This window comes from Rhinatrema bivittatum, chromosome 5 (assembly GCF_901001135.1).
Source record: "Rhinatrema bivittatum chromosome 5, aRhiBiv1.1, whole genome shotgun sequence".
In the NCBI taxonomy this organism is placed as follows: Eukaryota; Metazoa; Chordata; class Amphibia; order Gymnophiona; family Rhinatrematidae; genus Rhinatrema; species Rhinatrema bivittatum.
Genome location: NC_042619.1, coordinates 79078724 through 79096785, shown reverse-complemented (window position 1 = coordinate 79096785; position 18062 = coordinate 79078724). Strand labels below are relative to the sequence as shown.

Sequence of the window (18062 nt, the reverse complement as noted above, 5' to 3'; positions counted from 1 at the left end):
GAACAGGAATACAAACTTTCCTTATTTGCAGATGATGTTCTATTTACAGTAGTAAACCCTTCAGACTTGCTGCTGCATCTGGTTCGTGTCCTTCACCAATTTAGTGGGGTTTCGGGGTACAAATTAAAAATGGATAAATCAGAGATTCTCAATGTGTCACTCGGTCCAAACGAAGTAAAAAAGATTCAGCAGCATTTCCCTTTTAAGCTGGTCAAGAAATCTCTTAAATATCTGGGAGTTAGGGTAGGCGCAAAATGGAAGATCTCTTTGATCTCAATTATACACCTACGTGGCATACTATTAAAGATGACCTTCAGAAATGGGAAAGGCTGGAACTATCTTGGTGGGGCACGTTATCGACCATCAAAATGAATGTGCTGCCTAGGCTTACTTATCTGTTTCAAACCTTACCCATACCTATACCAGCAACAGATCTTCGACAATGGCAGAGGCAATTGTTACGGTTTCTGTGGAAGAGAAGGCCCCCTCGGGTGAGCAGGCGGGTGTTGCAGCTACATAGGGATACGCGGTTGGAGTAGGAGTTCCCTCATTGCAATACTATTATGTAGCAGCCCAGTTACGATACAATATTGATTGGCATGTGGTGGGGAATCATAAGAGATGGGTGCAACTTGAGCGAGATACCCTGGGAGGAATTCCTCCACATAAATTGGTATGGCTGCCTATTCAGGCACGGATAGTGCCACCCAATATAGCCCCTTCTATCGCTCATACTATACACATGTGGGATAAGTGGAGGAAAGAGCTTGTGGGAGATAGGGCTATATATCTTAAATCTCCAATTTTCTATAATAAGGCATTCCCGCCAGGCACTTCCAAGTCCATAGCCTCGAGATGGGAATCTCTAGGTTGCGCAACTTTGGAACAGATGTGGGGAAGGGGGAGAATCAAGGACTTCTCGGAGTTGTCCTGCAGAGTTTAATATCCCCATATCGGATCAATACTTTTATATCCAACTTAGGCACTACATGACCAGAAGGAGGTCAAGCTCGATCTACTGAAGGGCAAATCTCTTTTTGAGGGTTACTGTGACTATGCGGATAAAATTAAAAAAGCCCTATCCAGGCTCTATATTTTGCTCAACAAAGATCTAGTCACTCCACCTTCTCACATTGTTCAATGGGAAAAAGATTTAAAGGTATCAATACCAAAGCACGAATGGTCGATGTGTTATAGTGCGGCTAGGAAAGGGTCAGTATCAGCCTCCATTATAGAACAGAATTATAAAATGCTGTACCGTTGGTATTTAAACTCCAGAAAAAACTACATAAGTTCTATCCAGTGGTGTCTGATCAGGTGTTGGAGGGGCTGTGGAGATCGGGGCTCTTTTATGCATGTATGGTGGGAATGTGCTGCAATACAGGGCTATTGGGCATGATTAGAGATCTCATATATGAGATGTTGACGGTATCAGTTCCCTTAGTTATTTATTTATTTATTTATTGTTTTTGTTTATACCGAGTTTCATGATAGGCATCACATCAACCCGGTTTACAAATAACAAGGAGTGTAAGCATAACGTAACGTAAAAAACAATATTTTCAATAAGAACCTTGAACTTTAAATACAGTGAATCAGAAAAAGGGAGAGGGAAAGTTACAAAAAAACAAGGAAAATAAACTTGGGATGGAAGGGGAGGAAATTGAACAGCACAATATTTACATTTCAGCTATTAGTGCCAAATATTTACATTTCAAAATATTTACATTTCAGCCTATTAGTGCCAAAAATGTATCTACTGAACATATTCCCTGCTGAGCTAGGCGATCAGAACACCTATTTGATACAACAGATTATCCAGGCGGGTAGGGCTGAGATCGCAGTGCTGTGGAGGCAGAAGGAGGTACCGTCTCGTGCCAGGGTTCTCCAACGCTTATCCAAAGTCTGGTACCTTAACCAACTCATGGCTATTCGCCAGAAATCCTTAAAGAAGCATCAAGTTCAATGGTCATCTTTTGCATCCTGGCAACAGGATCAGAGGGGGTCGACACCACAAGCTCCTGGGGATCATATCTAGATAGTTGTCTTGGTTTTACAAATTTGCTACCTACTACAGGTGTATACTTATTTACAAACATTGCATATATATTTAGCAGATCTGTTGAAATTGAGCGATCACCCATTACATGTATCCATGATAGCCTTGTCAAGTAATCTTGTCTCGCCTTATTTTTATCCAGTACTAGCTTCCATGAGGTGGGAGGGGGGAGAGGGGGGATCTTTTTGAAGAAAAAAGTGAAAACATAAGCATTTTATTGCATATATAATTGTTATTTCATCACATGTTTATTGACACAGTTTTTTGTTACAAAAGTCATTCATGTATGATGTGATTGCATTATATGTTATGCTTAAAAAACTATAAAAAAAAAAAAGCCAGGCCGCTAGACAAAAGTGATCTGCCTGGTTGAAAATACAGGCCCCTTCCGAAGCAGACGAGGGAAGATGGCCGAGATGAAGAGGCCCGTCCGTTGCCAGGTTTGACTAGATCCGCGAACCCCGGTCTGCGAGGCCATCGGGAGCCACCAGAATAAACTGGCCCCTTGTGGCGTTCTATTCTTCGGAGAACCTTTCCACCAGAGGCCACGGGGATGGGGGAACACGTAGAGGAGGGACTTCTGCAGGCCAAGGGAGGGCTAGAGCATCCACTCTGAAGAATCTGTTGGCCTTGGCATTGCGCAAGGTTCGCCATGAGATCCAGGTGAGGGGGACCCCACCTACGGACGATCAAATCCCTGGCCCTTGTCCAAGAGCTCCCACTCTCCTGGGTCAAGACGCTGGCGACTGAGGAAATCGGCTTGCACATTCTCCTTGCCTGCTATGTGGGAGGCCACCAGGCAATCCAGATGACGCTCTGTCCAAGGCAAAGAGCTGTCTGGCTTCCAGAGTCACCAGGCGACTCTGAGTGCCCCCCTGTCGGCTGATATAAGTGCCCGTGGTGGAGTTGTCGGAGAGTACCCTCAACACCTTGCCGCGGATCAGGGGCAGAAACACCTGGAGGGCCAGAAGCCAGAAGTCTCTCCTCGCGGTCGTCTGAAGAGGTCCAGTAGGTCTCGAGGAAAATTCTAAAGCGTAGCCGTCGCGGATAATCGAGAACCCACTGGCCTGAAGTGATTTTGACCCATTCCTTGAGAAACGGAGACAAGACCCCCCAGATTGGGAACAGAGGAATGGGTTCGACCGAATTTCATTGGGAAGCGGGCTTTGGGGATGTACGCTGGGAGGCCCCCTCGCGGAAGGGCCTGCGCCCGCAAAAGGGCTGGGACCAAGATTGAGACTGGGAAGAATAACCTCTAGAGGAGCCACCGCGGCCCCCGAGGACTATATCTTACGTTGTCCCCGGAACCGGGAGGGCACGAACGCCTGAGATTGTTTCAGTCTGTCCTCAGGCAGCTTATGGACTTATTTTCCCCTAAAGAGTTAAGCTGTCAAGGTCCTCTCCGAAGACAACTTATCCTTAAAAGGCAGCGTGCCCAACCGCGCCTTGGATGACGGGTTCGCTGACCAATTGCGCAACCAGAGGAGCCGTCTGGCAGGAAACCGCTGAGACCATCGCTTTCGCCTGGACGTGGAGAGGTCGTACAGCGCATCCGCCCCATATGCAATGGCTCCTTCCAAACCGTTCAGCCTGCTCCGCCTCTGCAGACGGGAGGTCCTGGGTGCCGAGCAATGTGAACCCACCTAAGGCTTGCCCGCTGCATGAGACCGCTGCAGATAGTCGCCCGAACTGCCCAAGGCCAAAACCTCGAAGATACGCTTAAGGTGGAATTTGAGTTTATGATCCTGAACATCCTTTAAGGCCATCGCCCTGACCACTGGGATAGTGGTGTGCTTGGTAACCGTGGAGACGGAGGAATCCACTGTGGGAATTCGCAATATGTCCAGGCAGTCTTCCGGGAGGGGATAAGCTTGTCCATAGCCCTCCCGACATGGAGTCCCGCTTCAGGAGATTCCCATTCCCGAAGTAGTAGCAATTTATGCATTGGGTGAAAGGGAAAAGCAGAAGCTGGAGCCCCGCCAGGACCGGGTCCATGTGCTTTGGCAGCGCAGCAGTCAGAGTATCCGCCGGGGGCCCCTCAATCCCTAGCTCCTGAAGAACAAAAGGGATGAGGGGTTCCAATTCCTCCCTCTGAAACATCCGGAGAACCCAGGGATCATCCCCTTCCCGGGGGGGGGGGGGGGGAGCATCCCCGCCAAATCCAAACCTGGATCCTGATTCGGAGGATCATGAGGGGGAGGGGCCCCCGGTACCATCCGGACCGACCCCGTCCCTTTGGAGCCGTAGTAGCGGGCGGAGGAGCTGGCCGCAGGAGTTTGGCCGGTAGGGGGCCGGGGGAAGGTTCCTTCTCCTCCTCCTGCAAGCTGGCCAAATAGGATTTGTACATGAAAAGCACAAATTCAGATGAAAAACGAGGCCTAACCTTGCCGGGCGGGGGCCAGGCACCACAGGGCTCAAATCGGGGGGAGACTCCACAAAATTCGACCTCCTCAGCGCCGGGCAGCCCCGAATCGGGAGCTGCTGAAATCCCCAAAATGGCCACCGTTCCTGCGGTTTGCCGACCCGGGAACGGCCTGGCCATGCATTGGGAAACGCGACCCCGGACTGATTTAGTCAGCGCTGCCGAGGAGGGACCTTCCTCACCCGGCAAACAAGAAGAGAAGAGCCCCTCGTGAGAAAGATGCGTCGAGGGCTCACCACAAGCTATGCAGCAATGTGATCTCGGCATGCTCTGTGAAGAGAAGCCACGATCGCAGCAGAAATCAGCTGATTTTAAAAACTTTGCTGCCGACAGGAGCGGAGGCAGAGGAACAAACCCTGCACGCTCCCCTGTACACATGACCCTGGCTGCCGGCTTGTGGATTATTTCAGGAAATATACTTTATCTTTTTTTTCCAATTGGAAGACAGTGCAAATGCCTTCCAAGTGCAGGAGGGGTTTCCGAGCCCCCAAGGCAGCCAGGCAAGGGGGGGGGGGGGGGGACGGGGACTGGACTACCAGTTTCACCTCCCAGAGGATCACCAGTTAGAGAAACAGGGCTTAGGAATATGCCAAACATAAGGGGCCAAGCCCCTCTAAGCCCCGCAAGAGCCAGGAGACAAACCTGTCTCCTGATAGAGAAAGACAGAGTCCAAGTCACTAATATTTTTTTTTTCTTTAAAAAATTTGAAAGAAATTACTACTTGCTTGATCTTAAAAAAAGGACGTACCCAACAGGGAAGGGGCTGACTAGCCGAGATCAGGGAACTGCAGGTTGAGCTGATCCATCTGCTGGAGACAGACAAATACTGAAGGGCTGCAGGGTAGGCTCTGTCCTGATATAGGATACCCTTTCATTTTAGTCTGTCTCCATCTGCTGGACAGGAGGCTCAACCCATGGTCTGGACTGATCCGTGGGTACTGTATCTCTTAAGATACAGATGTGCTGTAGTAAGACATTTAAAAGGAGATGCCATTAACTTAGCAAGAACTATAATAGGACAAAGATTATATAGATCTTTTATAAATTAGCTATCAAGGATAATGAGAAATATGCCTCTATAGTACGGACAATTAGATTTCAATTCCAAGTTAGACAGATTACTGAAAGAGAATGTATTTATTTTATTTATTTAAAAATATTTATATACCGCAAACAATAAAACATTTGCATGTCCGTCTAGGCGGTTTACAAATATACATACATAAGTTAAAAAGTCAGGCACAACAAATTTACCTACGAAGGTAAATTTGTTGTACAGTGAATGTAGTACAGTTAAATGCATTTGCTCCATTGGAAAGATTTGTAGACATACCGAAGGAGAAACTGTGAATCTTTGAAGCCATGAGAAATGCAGCTGATGCAGCCAGAAGGGTGCAACTAGTAACACTATTCCTTTGTCTTTTATTAAAGATTATTTTGGATATTAATGGAAGAGGAGGAAACGCATACAGAAGGTGTGAGATAGAAGTAATGGCAAAGGCATTTGATGCTACAGCATTTGCTGCTGATCTCTTGGAGCAACAAAATGGAAGTTTGTGGTTTATTGGGGCTGTAAAGAAACCTATTTGTGGTATTTCTAAGAAAACTAAAAATCATGGGATAGGAAGCGATGTCCTTTTGTGGATTGCAGACTGGTTAAAAGACAGGAAAGAGTGTATTAAATGGTTGTTTTCACAATGGAAAAAGCTAATCAGTGGAGTGCCTCAGGGATCTGTACTTGGACCAGTGCTTTTTAATATATTTATAAATGATCTGGAAAGAGGTATGATGAGTGAGTTGATTAAATTTGCAGATGACAATTATTCCAAGCAGTTAAATCACAAGCGGATTGTGATAAATTGCAGGAGAACCTTGTGAGACTGAAGATTGGGAGTTCATATGGCAGATGAAATATAATGGGGACAGTGCAAGGTAATACATATAGGGAAAATTAACTCATGCTGTAGCTACATGATGTTAGGTTCCATTTTAGGAGTTACCAGCCAGGAAAAAGATCTGGGCATCATAGTTGATATAACAGTGAAATTGTCGGCTCAGTGTTCTATGGAAATCAAAAAAAGCAAATAGAATGTTAGGAATTATTAAGAAGGGGAAGGAAAATAAAACAGAGGATGTCATAATGCTTCTGTATGACACTCAATGATGAGACCGCACCTTACTGTGTGCAATTCTGGTTGCCGCATCTCCAAAAAAGATATAGTTGCACTGGAGAAAGTCACAGAGAAGGGCGACCATAATGATAAAGAGCATGGAACGGCTCCCTATGAGGAAAGGGCTAAAGATGTTAGGGCTGTTCAACTTGGAAAAGAGATGACTGAGGGAGGATATGACAGATCTACAAAAATCATGAAAGGACTTGAACGGGTAAATGTGAAATGGTTATTTACTTTTTCGGATATATAATAGGACTAGGAAGAACTCCATGAAGTTAGCAAGTAGCACATTTAAAACAAAACAGGAGAAAATTCTTTTTCACTCAACACAATTAAGCTCTGGAATTCATTGTCAGAGGATACGGTTAAGGCAGTTACTGTAGCTGGGTTTAAAAAAGGTTTGGACAATTTCCTGGAAGACAAGTCCATAAACTGCTAATAATCAATAGGGAATAGCCACTGCTTGTTGCTGACATTAGTAGCATAGGATTTATTTATTATTTTGGGTATTTGCCAGGTGGAAGCAGGATGCTGAGCTTGGACCCTTGGTCTGACTCAGAATGACAACTTATGTTCTTAACCTGGGGGGAAGGAAGGAAGAGGTGAAATATGACAAGGAATTCTAGAGCACTGTGCACTGCCTACTGTTACACAAATGGAGTTACTCCTGTAATGGACTTGCTCTTCATGATTACAGGGCAGGACTAGTTTATGCACGGAAAGCACAATCTGAGGACGGGTGGTGGCACGGATGGCAACTGTGTTCCAGGGTCTGGTGCTCAGCGATTCTAGGAATCTCTGGGCAATGGCTCTACATATAGACAATCCAGACTCTGCCAAACTTTAAATCTTATGAAGTTACAGCTGGAACAATTGAAAAGGTTGCACGTGGTGGGCTGCTTCCTGTTGCTACTTGTTCTCAGACTTTGTAAAATTGCCTCTGGGAACTATCTGAAAAGGTATGAGAGGGTGAGGGAGGGGAGGAAAGGGATGCTTGGGGGCACCATAGTGTATAATGGTTGATTTGAGGAGTTTCTCAAATGGGCGGAGGAGAAACTTTGGGGAGAGAAAAAGAGGGAGGAACAAGGGTAGTGGCAGACCCCAGGCCCTGGGGTTTCCCTTGCCTAGGTGCTCTGCCTGCTATACATACAAGCTGTTAGGTTGGGAGAAGTCCCAGAAATATGAGAGAGAGAGCGAGAGCGAGCAAGAGAGAGCACAAGCAAGAGAGAGAGAATATGAGGGAATAGGCATCTAGTGCAGTTTTTGTTTGGTTTAGACACTTGGGGGTTCACAGATAGCTGATTTGGGGTTAAAGGGAAAAAAATTAGAGACTATTTGCTATCATAAATTTGTGGTTCAGGAAGCAGACTGATACATCACTGCTACTGTTATAAAATGGTTTCTTCAAGCTCCATACCCTAAAACGAAATCAAACCACTTCTACACCCAAATGACTTCCGCACCGTTCTTCAAGCTACAATCCTATCGAAGATTGACTACTGCAACTCTCTGCTGTTAGGATTACCAAAAAATACATTACAACCATTGCAAATGGGTTACAAAATGCAGCTGCCCGCATACTCACCAACACACACCGCCATGATCACATCACTCCCGCCCTTCAGTCCCTACACTGGCTACCCGTTGCATCCAGGATTATATACAATTCCATTACGCTAATACACAAGGCCTTACATAACCAAAACATGCAGTGGTTCTCTGAAGACTTGTATTTCAATAAGACAAATCGACCAACAAGAACACAGCACCAGGCCAAATTGCGGATACCCTCTCCTAAACTCACCAAACATGTATCCACAAAGGAACGCTCATTCATCATAGCAGGATCCACTATATGGAACACCATGCCCACTGACTTACGCCAGGAACCATGCCACAAAAAATTTAAACAAAACCTAAAAACTTGGCTGTTCAGAAAAGCATACCAATGACTGACTGGGCCCATTTCCTGACACATACATAGCACCTATTCACTTCCCTGACCCCCTGTCCCGCCTTTTCCAGCACTTGTTCCCTAGTAAAAATCCTTTTTACTGTAGATTTCCAAATGTTTTATCAATCTTGGTTCCTCTACCAAACGCTTCTGTAATCCCTGCTACTTGTACATTAATGATATATTGATTTAAAAAATGGTTCTATTTCCAAATTTGACTGTAAAGCCTGTTGCATGTATCCCTTTAATATTTTATTGTATCCCCTTGTTTAATACTTTATTGTAAAGCCTGTTGCTGCATTACTGTTTAATGTAAACAGAGGTGATGTTCTCAACGTGCCGCGGTATATAAAAATTTCTAAATAAATAAAATAAATAAATGAGAGAGCGCGAGCAAGAGAGAGAATATGAGGGAATAGGCATCTAGTGCAGTTTTTGTTTGGTTTAGACACTTGGGGGTTCACAGATAGCTGATTTGGGTTAAAGGGAAAAAATAAGAGACTATTGCTATCATAACTGCGGTTCAGGAAGCAGACTTGATAATAAATTATGCTGGTAAGAGGTGTAATCTAGGGCATGAGTACCTATACATTATTTTCATGCAATGTCCACAATACAGGTAAACAGTTTCCTTTAATGCACGAAAATTGGCTTCCCCCATAAAACTTAACAGACTATACTTATCATAAAAAGCAGCACGCACACATCGCAGTAGTCAAAAAAGCAAACAGAATGTTAGGAAGTATTAAGAAGGGAATGGTGAATAAAACGGAGAATGTCAATACCTCTAGATTGCTCCATGGTGAGACTACACTGACTACTATGTGCAATTCTGATCGTTCTATGGATTAGAAAAGATTGTAGGAGACTCACAGCACTAGTGAGTATGTGCAGTCTGCATGCTCAGAAGTGCCTAAAAATTTACTAAGAAGAGATAGGGCACTGTCCGTACTTCAGTGACATCGATGATCTGCTACTTGAGACAGACCTTCCTGCTTATTCATGGTCAAAATTTCATTAATTTAGGTTCAACTGATATGTTCTTTAAGAAGTATTACAAATGCAGTGAGCACATATTTTCTCTTTCCAAGTTATAAAATCTGGTTTAACTTTTGCATAAAACATACATACTGTACCATCTGTCCTACAGAGCACTAGTACAGCTTCTACCTGGACATCATATTACTTTTAAAACTCTAGGCAAATTTAAAAGAATCTTATTTATGAAAACAAGGCTGATTACATTCATTCACTTTTTTCCCTACTACATAGAACTAGCAAATCAAGCAGCCTGGTATTTTCTAAACCTGTTTTTTTCTTGCCACAGAGTGCTACTTTATATACTCATCCTACATTATCCAACTTCATTCTACTTAAAGACTATTTTTGATGAGGAAGAATTATAGAAACGTAAAGGTCTTACCTAATGATTTTGGTATTACACTGATTATTCCATCATCTCCAACATAGCTGACTGTTGCATGGAAGGTTTTATTGGTAGTAATAGACAGAGGTTTGTAAGGTTCGTCCAATACTGGTTCGCACTGCAGTTGTTCTATTCTTTCCATTTTATATTCACTATGACACATAGCTATTTCTTGTTCTGGCTGATAATCATCTGACATTTCATTTAAGGGTGGGTCCTTATTTTCTACTGTAATGTCAGAGTAACCATCTGCATCATTCCTAGATGAATACAAAATACAGTTCATCACAAGGAAAGCCAGACTATGAATGCTCTCTAGATCAGAGGCTCACAACCCATGTGCTATAACAAATTAGTGCATTGCAGCAGAGCCTCTGCTGTACCGGGAAATTTGTAAGACATTGTAGAGAGAAGGGGGGGGGGGGAGGCGACAGCCAAAGCAGCAAGGTCTTTGTCTCTCCTACCACTATTCCCTGTGCTGTGGCATACCATGGATCTCTGGTGCCCAGGGATTACTGTTTTTATTTGAGCCCCTCCTTCCCCTATCCTTCTCATATCAATATCGGCCAACAGCAAAAGAGCAGAGTTAAAGGAGGACCTAGTGCTTCTCTAACCCTGCTGCAGATGCCTGCATGTGCAGTTCACTGCTCAAATAAGCTGTTTGAACATACGCCGCTCCACAGATTTCTAAGGTGTAACACACTTCCCATATGGTTGTAAACCATATGGGAAGTAAGGACAGGAAGAAGACCAGGTTAGAGCGATTCCAGGCTTGCTATGGCACTGGCTCTGCCCTTGACAGCTGAAATCAGGCTGAGATGAGGAAACCAGGGTGGTGGGAGACACATTCATTTACCAGCACAAGAGAGAAGGAAGTGATATTGCCTGTGAGTGGTGGAAGCATTGGTGGTGACCCCTATCTTGGAACCCCTTCAGGCTGGCATCCAGGACTATGTCCCCCCACCAATATACCACTGCTAATAGAGATGTGAATCTGTTACGGAATCGTTTCCAGAATACTGTTCGTACTAGAACCGCGGGAAATCTTTGTTTCTGGCGAGACCACTTTTTTTTTCTTTTTCGGCTGTCCCGAGCTGAAAAAAAAACAAAAAAAAACTCACAACCCACCCAACCCTTTAAATCTCATTATTTAGAATCCCCCACCCTCCTGACCCCCCAAAAACTTTTCTAAAGTATCTGGTGGTCCAGCGGGGGTCCCGGGAGCGATCTCCCGCTCTCGGGCCGTTGGCTGCCAGTAAACAAAATGGCGCCGATGGCCCTTAGGCCCCTGTCACATGGTAAGGGCAATCGGTGCCATTGGCTGGCCCCTGTCACATGGTAGGAGCAATGGACGGCCGGCACCATCTTTAAAAATGGCATGGGCCATCCATTGCTCCTACCATGTGACAGGGGCTGGCCAATGGCACCAATAGCCCCTGTCACATGGTAAGGGCAAAGGGCCATCAGCGCCATTTTGATTACTGGCAGCCAACAGCCTAAGAGCGGGAGATTGCACCCAGGACCCCCGCTGGACCACCTGGTACTTTAGAAAAGGGTTTTTTTTTGGGGGGGGATTCTAAATAATGAGATTTAAAGGGTCGGGGTGGGTTGTTTTTGTGAGCCCTTTCTTCCCACCCCCCCCAAAACGATAAGAACCCCATGAAAATTTCATGGGGTTTTCCTATTGCTTTCGGGGACCCCCTTCCCCTGATTCCTGACAGATGAGAAAATATCGTACAATATTTTAATCCATCAGAAAAATGATTCACATCCCTAATTGCAAATGTGCAATTCCCTCCTGCTGGCAGAGGGTAGTGCTTCTTACCTGCTCCTATCTCTTTCTTCTGCAGACTTCTCTGAAGTAGGAAACTGTGAGGGTGGAAGGTCTCATGAGACTATGGGGACCTACACATTTCTTACTCCACAGGGAAGCTGGCAGAGGAGACAGCAACAGCAGGTAAGAAGTTAGAATTACTACTTACCTGATAATTTCTTTTCCTCTAAAGAAAACAGGCCAATATATACAAGTGGGTTATGCACCTCTACCAGCAGATGGAGACAGTAAAACTGATTCACTGATGTCACAGACATATAGACCTGCCCCAACATCAGCCCACCAGTATTTTCTGGAAAAGCCAAACCGTGGACAAACTGATTATACTTGAACATGACTTAACAAAAGACCACTCATGATGCCAACCAAATGAGAACACTCAGCTCAGTTAAAAGAATTAACATACATTCCCTGTATGTACTCGGCAGTCCAGACAGTGGGTTGTGTCTCCCCTTCCAGCAGATGGAGTGAGAGAAAAGCTTGAAGGGTGCCCTCTTATAGCCTGGAGCGCCCTCTGCATCCCTTCAGCAATTTCTCTGACTCCAGAAGATGAGGGTGCAGAACCTGCGGTTCCCCATTTCAGCTACAGGAGGATAGAAGTTTAGATTTCTCTTTCATTCCCTCTTAAATTTCTTTCACTGTCTGGATAGATCAAGTTTAAAAAAAAACAAACAGGTTTCTAGTGTCTGGCTTCTCAGTCACTTCCAAACTTGCAGGCAGAACTTGTAACAGTGTTCCCTAGCATTTTTCAGAGTAGACTTGGTAAGTTTTTGTACTTTTTCCTTCTCAGGCTTCTCTGACTTCCAGGGGTGAATGTTGGTGGTCCAACCTCTTCCCCCTCACGACAGCCCGCTTGCCCTGAGCGCCGCCTTCCTCGGGGTAGCGCTAGCAGAGAGGAGACATTCCTCTGTTTTTTGGGGGGAAAAAAAAAAAAGGGCCAAGTCGTCGTTTTCAGAGCGGAGGCTCTCTTACCTGCTCCTACCAGGCTCCGGGGGGTGACTCATTTATTGCCAGACTTTTCCTTCCCCCATGCGCGCTCAGCAAATGCCTTCGCGAAAGAGCCCGGGATGCGGCTCTCTCCTGAAGGCATTTGTTCGAGGTGCCTCCCCAGCGGGGAAGGTCCCTCAAGGCCGGCCGGACGTTCAGCTCTGCACTCCTAAACATGAAGGCTCACTGGGGGGTTGGGCTCTGATCCAGTCTAGCACGGGAATGGTGGCCATTTTGTTTTCGGAGCCAGGCGCTCCTAGGCAGCCAAATGAGGATTCTGATGGCGGTTTTTCTCCTTCTCCACCAGTTTTAACTCCGGTTAATCCCCTGAACCAGGGGGCAACGCCAGGGGACCTTCCTGCCATTCCTCACTTGGTACTTCCATCGGGACCTCCACCCCCCAGTCTATTTTCAACGGATTTTGTGCTTCTTTTGAACAATGCTTATTTGGCCAGTTTGGAACAGCACCAGTATGCATCTTCAGGCCCCCCTCCTCCGAAGGTGATTAGATTGACAAATCCTTTGCAGTCCACTGCAGTTCCTCAGGGGTCCACAGCAGCTCTTCAGGGTTCCTCCCGAGTCAGGGTGGTTCCCCATTCGGATTCTTCTCCTCAGGGTGCTCTGGTACCTGATCAGGACCACGATGATCTGACTTCTCACATGCACATAGAAGGGGATGACCCTAGGGTCTTATGCCTGTTTCAGAGGGATGAGCTTGATCCTCTCATCCATGTCCTAGCAGAGCTGGATATTGAGGCTCCACAGGATCCACCTGGCACCAGTGCAGGGGCCACGAAAGGGGACCCTGTCCTTGCCAGAATGCGTCCACCAGCTAAAACATTTCCGTTTCATCCTATGCTCCTCCAATTGCTATCCAGAGAATGGGATTCGCCAGAGTCTAGTCTGAGAGTGGGAAGGGCTATGGACAAGCTCTTTCCTCTCCTGAAGGAATTCCTAGAACTCCTCAAAGTCCCCAAGGTTGATGCATCAGTAGCGGCGGTCACTAAAAGGACTACCATCCCAATGATGGGTGGAGCAACCCTCCGAGATCTTCAGGTTTGGAAGCTCAAAGCATACCTCAAAAGGATTTTTGAGGTATCAGCCTTGGGGGTAAGAGCCACAGTGTGCAGCTCTCTAATGCAGCGCGCAGGTCTCAGATGGGTTCAACAGCTGCTCAATGCTCAAGACCTGCCACAAGGGAAAGCACAACAGGCAGAACGCCTAGAGGCGTAATAGCTTATGGAGCGGATGTGCTATATGACTTACTCTGCGACCTGGCCAGATCAATGGTATCAGAGGTTTCTGCCAGGCGTCTCCTCTGGCTTTGTAATTGGTCGGCAGATTCCTTGTGCAAGACTCAGCTGGGATCTCTCCCCTTCAAAGGCAAATTACTGTTTGGTGAGGATCTTGAACAACTCATCAAATCCCTGGGGGAGAAGAAGAACATAAGAACATGCCATACTGGGTGTCAGACCAAGGGTCCATCAAGCCCAGCATCCTGTTTGCAACAGTGGCCAATCTAGGCTATATGAACCTGGCAAGTACCCAAAAACTAAATCTATTCCATGTTACCGTTGCTAGTAATAGCTGTGGTTATTATCTAAGTCAACTTAATAGCAGGTAATGGACTTCTCCTCCAAGAACTTATCCAATCCTTTTTTAAACACAGCTATACTAACTGCACTAACCACATCTTCTGGCAACAAATTCCAGAGTTTAATAGTGCATTGAGTGAAAAAGAACTTTCTCCGATTAGTTTTAAATGTGCCACATGCTAACTTCATGGAGTGCCCCCTAGTCTTTCTATTATCGGAAAGAGTAAATAACAGATTCACATCTACCTGTTCTAGACCTCTCATGATTTTAAACACCTGTATCATATCCCCCCCTCAGCCGTCTTTTCTCCAAGCTGAAAAGTCCTAACCTCTTTAGTCTTTCCTCATAGGGGAGCTGTTCCATTCCCTTTATCATTTTGGTAGCCCTTCTCTGTACCTTCTCAATTGCAATTATATCTTTTTTGAGATGCGGCAACCAGAACTGTACACAGTATTCACGGTGTGGTCTCACCATGGAGCGATAGAGAGGCATCATGACATTTTCCGTTTTATTCACCATTCCCTTTCTAATAATTTCCAACATTCTGTTTGCTTTTTTGACTGCCACAGCACACTGAACAGACGATTTCAATGTGTTATCCACTATGACGCATAGATCTCTTTCTTGGGTTGTAGCACCTAATATGGAACCTAACATTGTGTAACTATAACATGGGTTATTTTTCCCTATATGCATCACCTTGCACTTGTCTACATTAAATTTCATCTGCCATTTTGATGCCCAATTTTCCAGCCTCACAAGGTCTTCCTGCAATTTAACTACTCTGAACAATTTTGTATCATCTGCAAATTTGATTATCTCACTCGTATTTCTTTTCAGATCATTTATAAATATATTGAAAAGCAAGGATCCCAATACAGATCCCTGAGGCACTCCACTGTCCACTCCCTTCCACTGAGAAAATTGTCCATTTAATCCTACTCTCCGTTTCCTGGTTTTTAGCCAGTTTGTAATCCACGAAAGGACATCGCCACCTATCCCATGACTTTTTATTTTTCCTAGAAGCCTCTCATGAGGAACTTTGTCAAATGCCTTCTGAAAATCCAAGTACACTACATCTACCAGTTCACCTTTATCCACATTTATTAATTCCTTCAAAAAAGTGAAGCAGATTTGTGAGGCAAGACTTGCCTTGGGTAAAGCCATGCTGACTTTGTTCCATTAAACCATGTCTTTCTATATGTTCTCTGATTTTGATGTTTAGAACACTTTCCACTATTTTTCCTGGCACTGAAGTCAGGCTAACCGGTCTGTAGTTTCCCGGATCGCATAAGCTGCCGGAGGATCGTCCTCGGACTTCCAGGGCATTCAATTCTACTGGAAGCCGATTCTGTTGTCAGCGGCGTTTGACAGTCAAGACCGGCCTCTCAAAGACTGCCTTCCTCACCGTCGCAGTCCTGGTCTCATTCCTTTCGCGGACGAAGACCATCTCAAGACAGCCTCCCTCAGGGGGCCCCTTCCAAGTCTTCCCAATGAAGAATTGCCGGCCCACTCTTCGACCCCCAGGACAGGGGGACGTCTCTCCCTCTTCTATGAGGAGTGGGTCAAAATTACCACAGATCGGTGGGTTCTGGATATTCTACAGCACGGCTATGCTTTAGAATTTGCTCGACCCCTAAGGGACAGGTTTCTTTACTCTCTCTGTGACCCGGTGAAGAAACAACATAGTACGTCAGATGCTCGACCGGCTCCTGGACTTAGGGGCCATCCTCCCGGTGCCCCTGATGGAGCAAGGGTTAGGCCATTATTCAGTCTACTTCGTAGTCCCCAAAAAGTTAGACTCCTTCCATCCAATCCTGGATCTCAAGATGGTCAACAGGGCCCTCAGTATCCCACATTTCAGGATGGAGATGTTACGCTCCGTAGTAGCGGTGGTACACAGCGGAGAATTCCTAGCCTCCTTGGACTTGATGGAGGCTTATCTTCACATCCCCATCCTCAAGGAACATGAACACTTCCCTTTGCTTCAAAATCCTCGGTCAAGATTTCCAATTTCAGGCCCTACCCTTCGGTCTAGCGGCCGCTCCCCGCACTTTCACCAAGGTCATGGTGGTGGTGGCAGCACCCCTACGGAAGGAGGGGATTCTAGTCCACCCCTACCTGGATGACTGGCTTATTCGAGCGAAGTCCCTGGACCTTTGCCAGCAGGCAGTCGACAGAGTCTTGCACCTTCTCCACTCTTGGATGGGTGTCAGTTTTGCCAAGAGCAGCCTTACTCCCTCTCAGACGCTGACTTCTTAGGAGCAAGGTTCAATACCAATTTGGGCAAAGTCTTCCTACGTCAGGACCGTGCTCAGTTGCTTATCTCTCAGGTACAGTGCTTCTGTTGCCTCTCACTCCCCACAGCATGGGACTATCTCCAGGTCCTGGGCTCAATGGCTTCAACTATAGATTTGGCTCCTTGGGTCTTTGCATTACTCTCCCACTGGAAGCCAGTGACTCAGGAGTTCCAAGCACTCCTTCCGCTGCCGGAAATTGCCAAGGACAGCCTGAGCTGGTGGCTCAGTCTGGATCACTTGCTGCAGGGAGTGGAGTTGGAGATCCCACAGTGGGTGATCATCACCATGGATGCCAGCCTCTATGGATGGGGAGCTGTGTGTCAAACGCAGTCGGCACAGGGACGATGGATGCCAGTGCAAGCAACCTGGCCGATCAATAGTCTCGAAACCAGAGCAGTTCGTCTCACATTGAAACATTTCTTCCCCCTGGTTCATCGCTGAGCCGTAAGGATACTCAGACAACGCCACTATCGTGGCGTACATCAACCATCAAGGAGGAACGAAGAGCCGCCATGTCTCTCGGGAGACGGACAAGTTAATGTTGTGGGCGAACTCGACCTCTCCTGCCTGGCGGCGTCCCACATAGCAGAAGTAAACAATGTCCATGCGGATTTCTTAAGCCGTCAACACATAGATCCCGGGGAGTAGGACCTATCCGAGATAGCAGTGGCTCTCCTCTTCGTCAGGTGGGGGACTCCCCATCTGGATCTGATGGCCACTCAAAGGAACGCGAAGGCTCCCCGCTTCTTCAGTCGCAGAAAGGAGCACGGTGCGGAAGGAATGGATGCCCTTGGCCGCGAAACCTCCTACTTTACGTGTTTCCGCCATGCCCCTGGTGGGAAAGGTGCGTCTAAGAATAGAGATTCACCAAGGTCCGGTAATTCTAGTGGCACCGGAATGGCCACGAAGACCGTGGTTTGGAGACCTAGTCAACCTCGCGATGGACGGACCTCGCTGCCTGGGGCATCTTCCCAACCTTCTGCATCAGGGTCCAGTATTTTTCAACTGGGCAGATCGCTTCTGTCTTGCGGCCTGGCTTTTGAGAGGCGCAGGTTGAGGAAACGGGGCTACCCGGAGGATGTTATTTTGACCCTCCTAAAGGCTAAGAAAACATTTATTTATTTAACATTTTTAATATACCGAGGTTCTGGTAACAATGTTATCAATCACTTCGGTTTACATATAACTTTGGGATGACATAACACAAGTGTCTTACATAGAACAAGGAAATGAAGAACTGGGTGAATAATTAATTAAATTAAATTGCATAAAACATTAAGAGAAAGAACATTTTAAATTACTGAAATCTA

The 18062-nt window shown here is 46.1% G+C and overlaps 1 protein-coding gene across 1 annotated transcript in view; it reads right to left on the bottom strand.

Moving 5' to 3' along the window:
• RNF17 (ring finger protein 17) overlaps nt 1-18062 on the bottom strand; it is a 1084608-nt gene that overhangs the window by 408501 nt on the left and 658045 nt on the right. The window contains exon 25 of the mRNA XM_029603155.1: nt 10033-10295. Coding sequence (XP_029459015.1) covers nt 10033-10295 — 263 coding nt within the window. The remainder of the gene's footprint in view (nt 1-10032; nt 10296-18062) is intronic.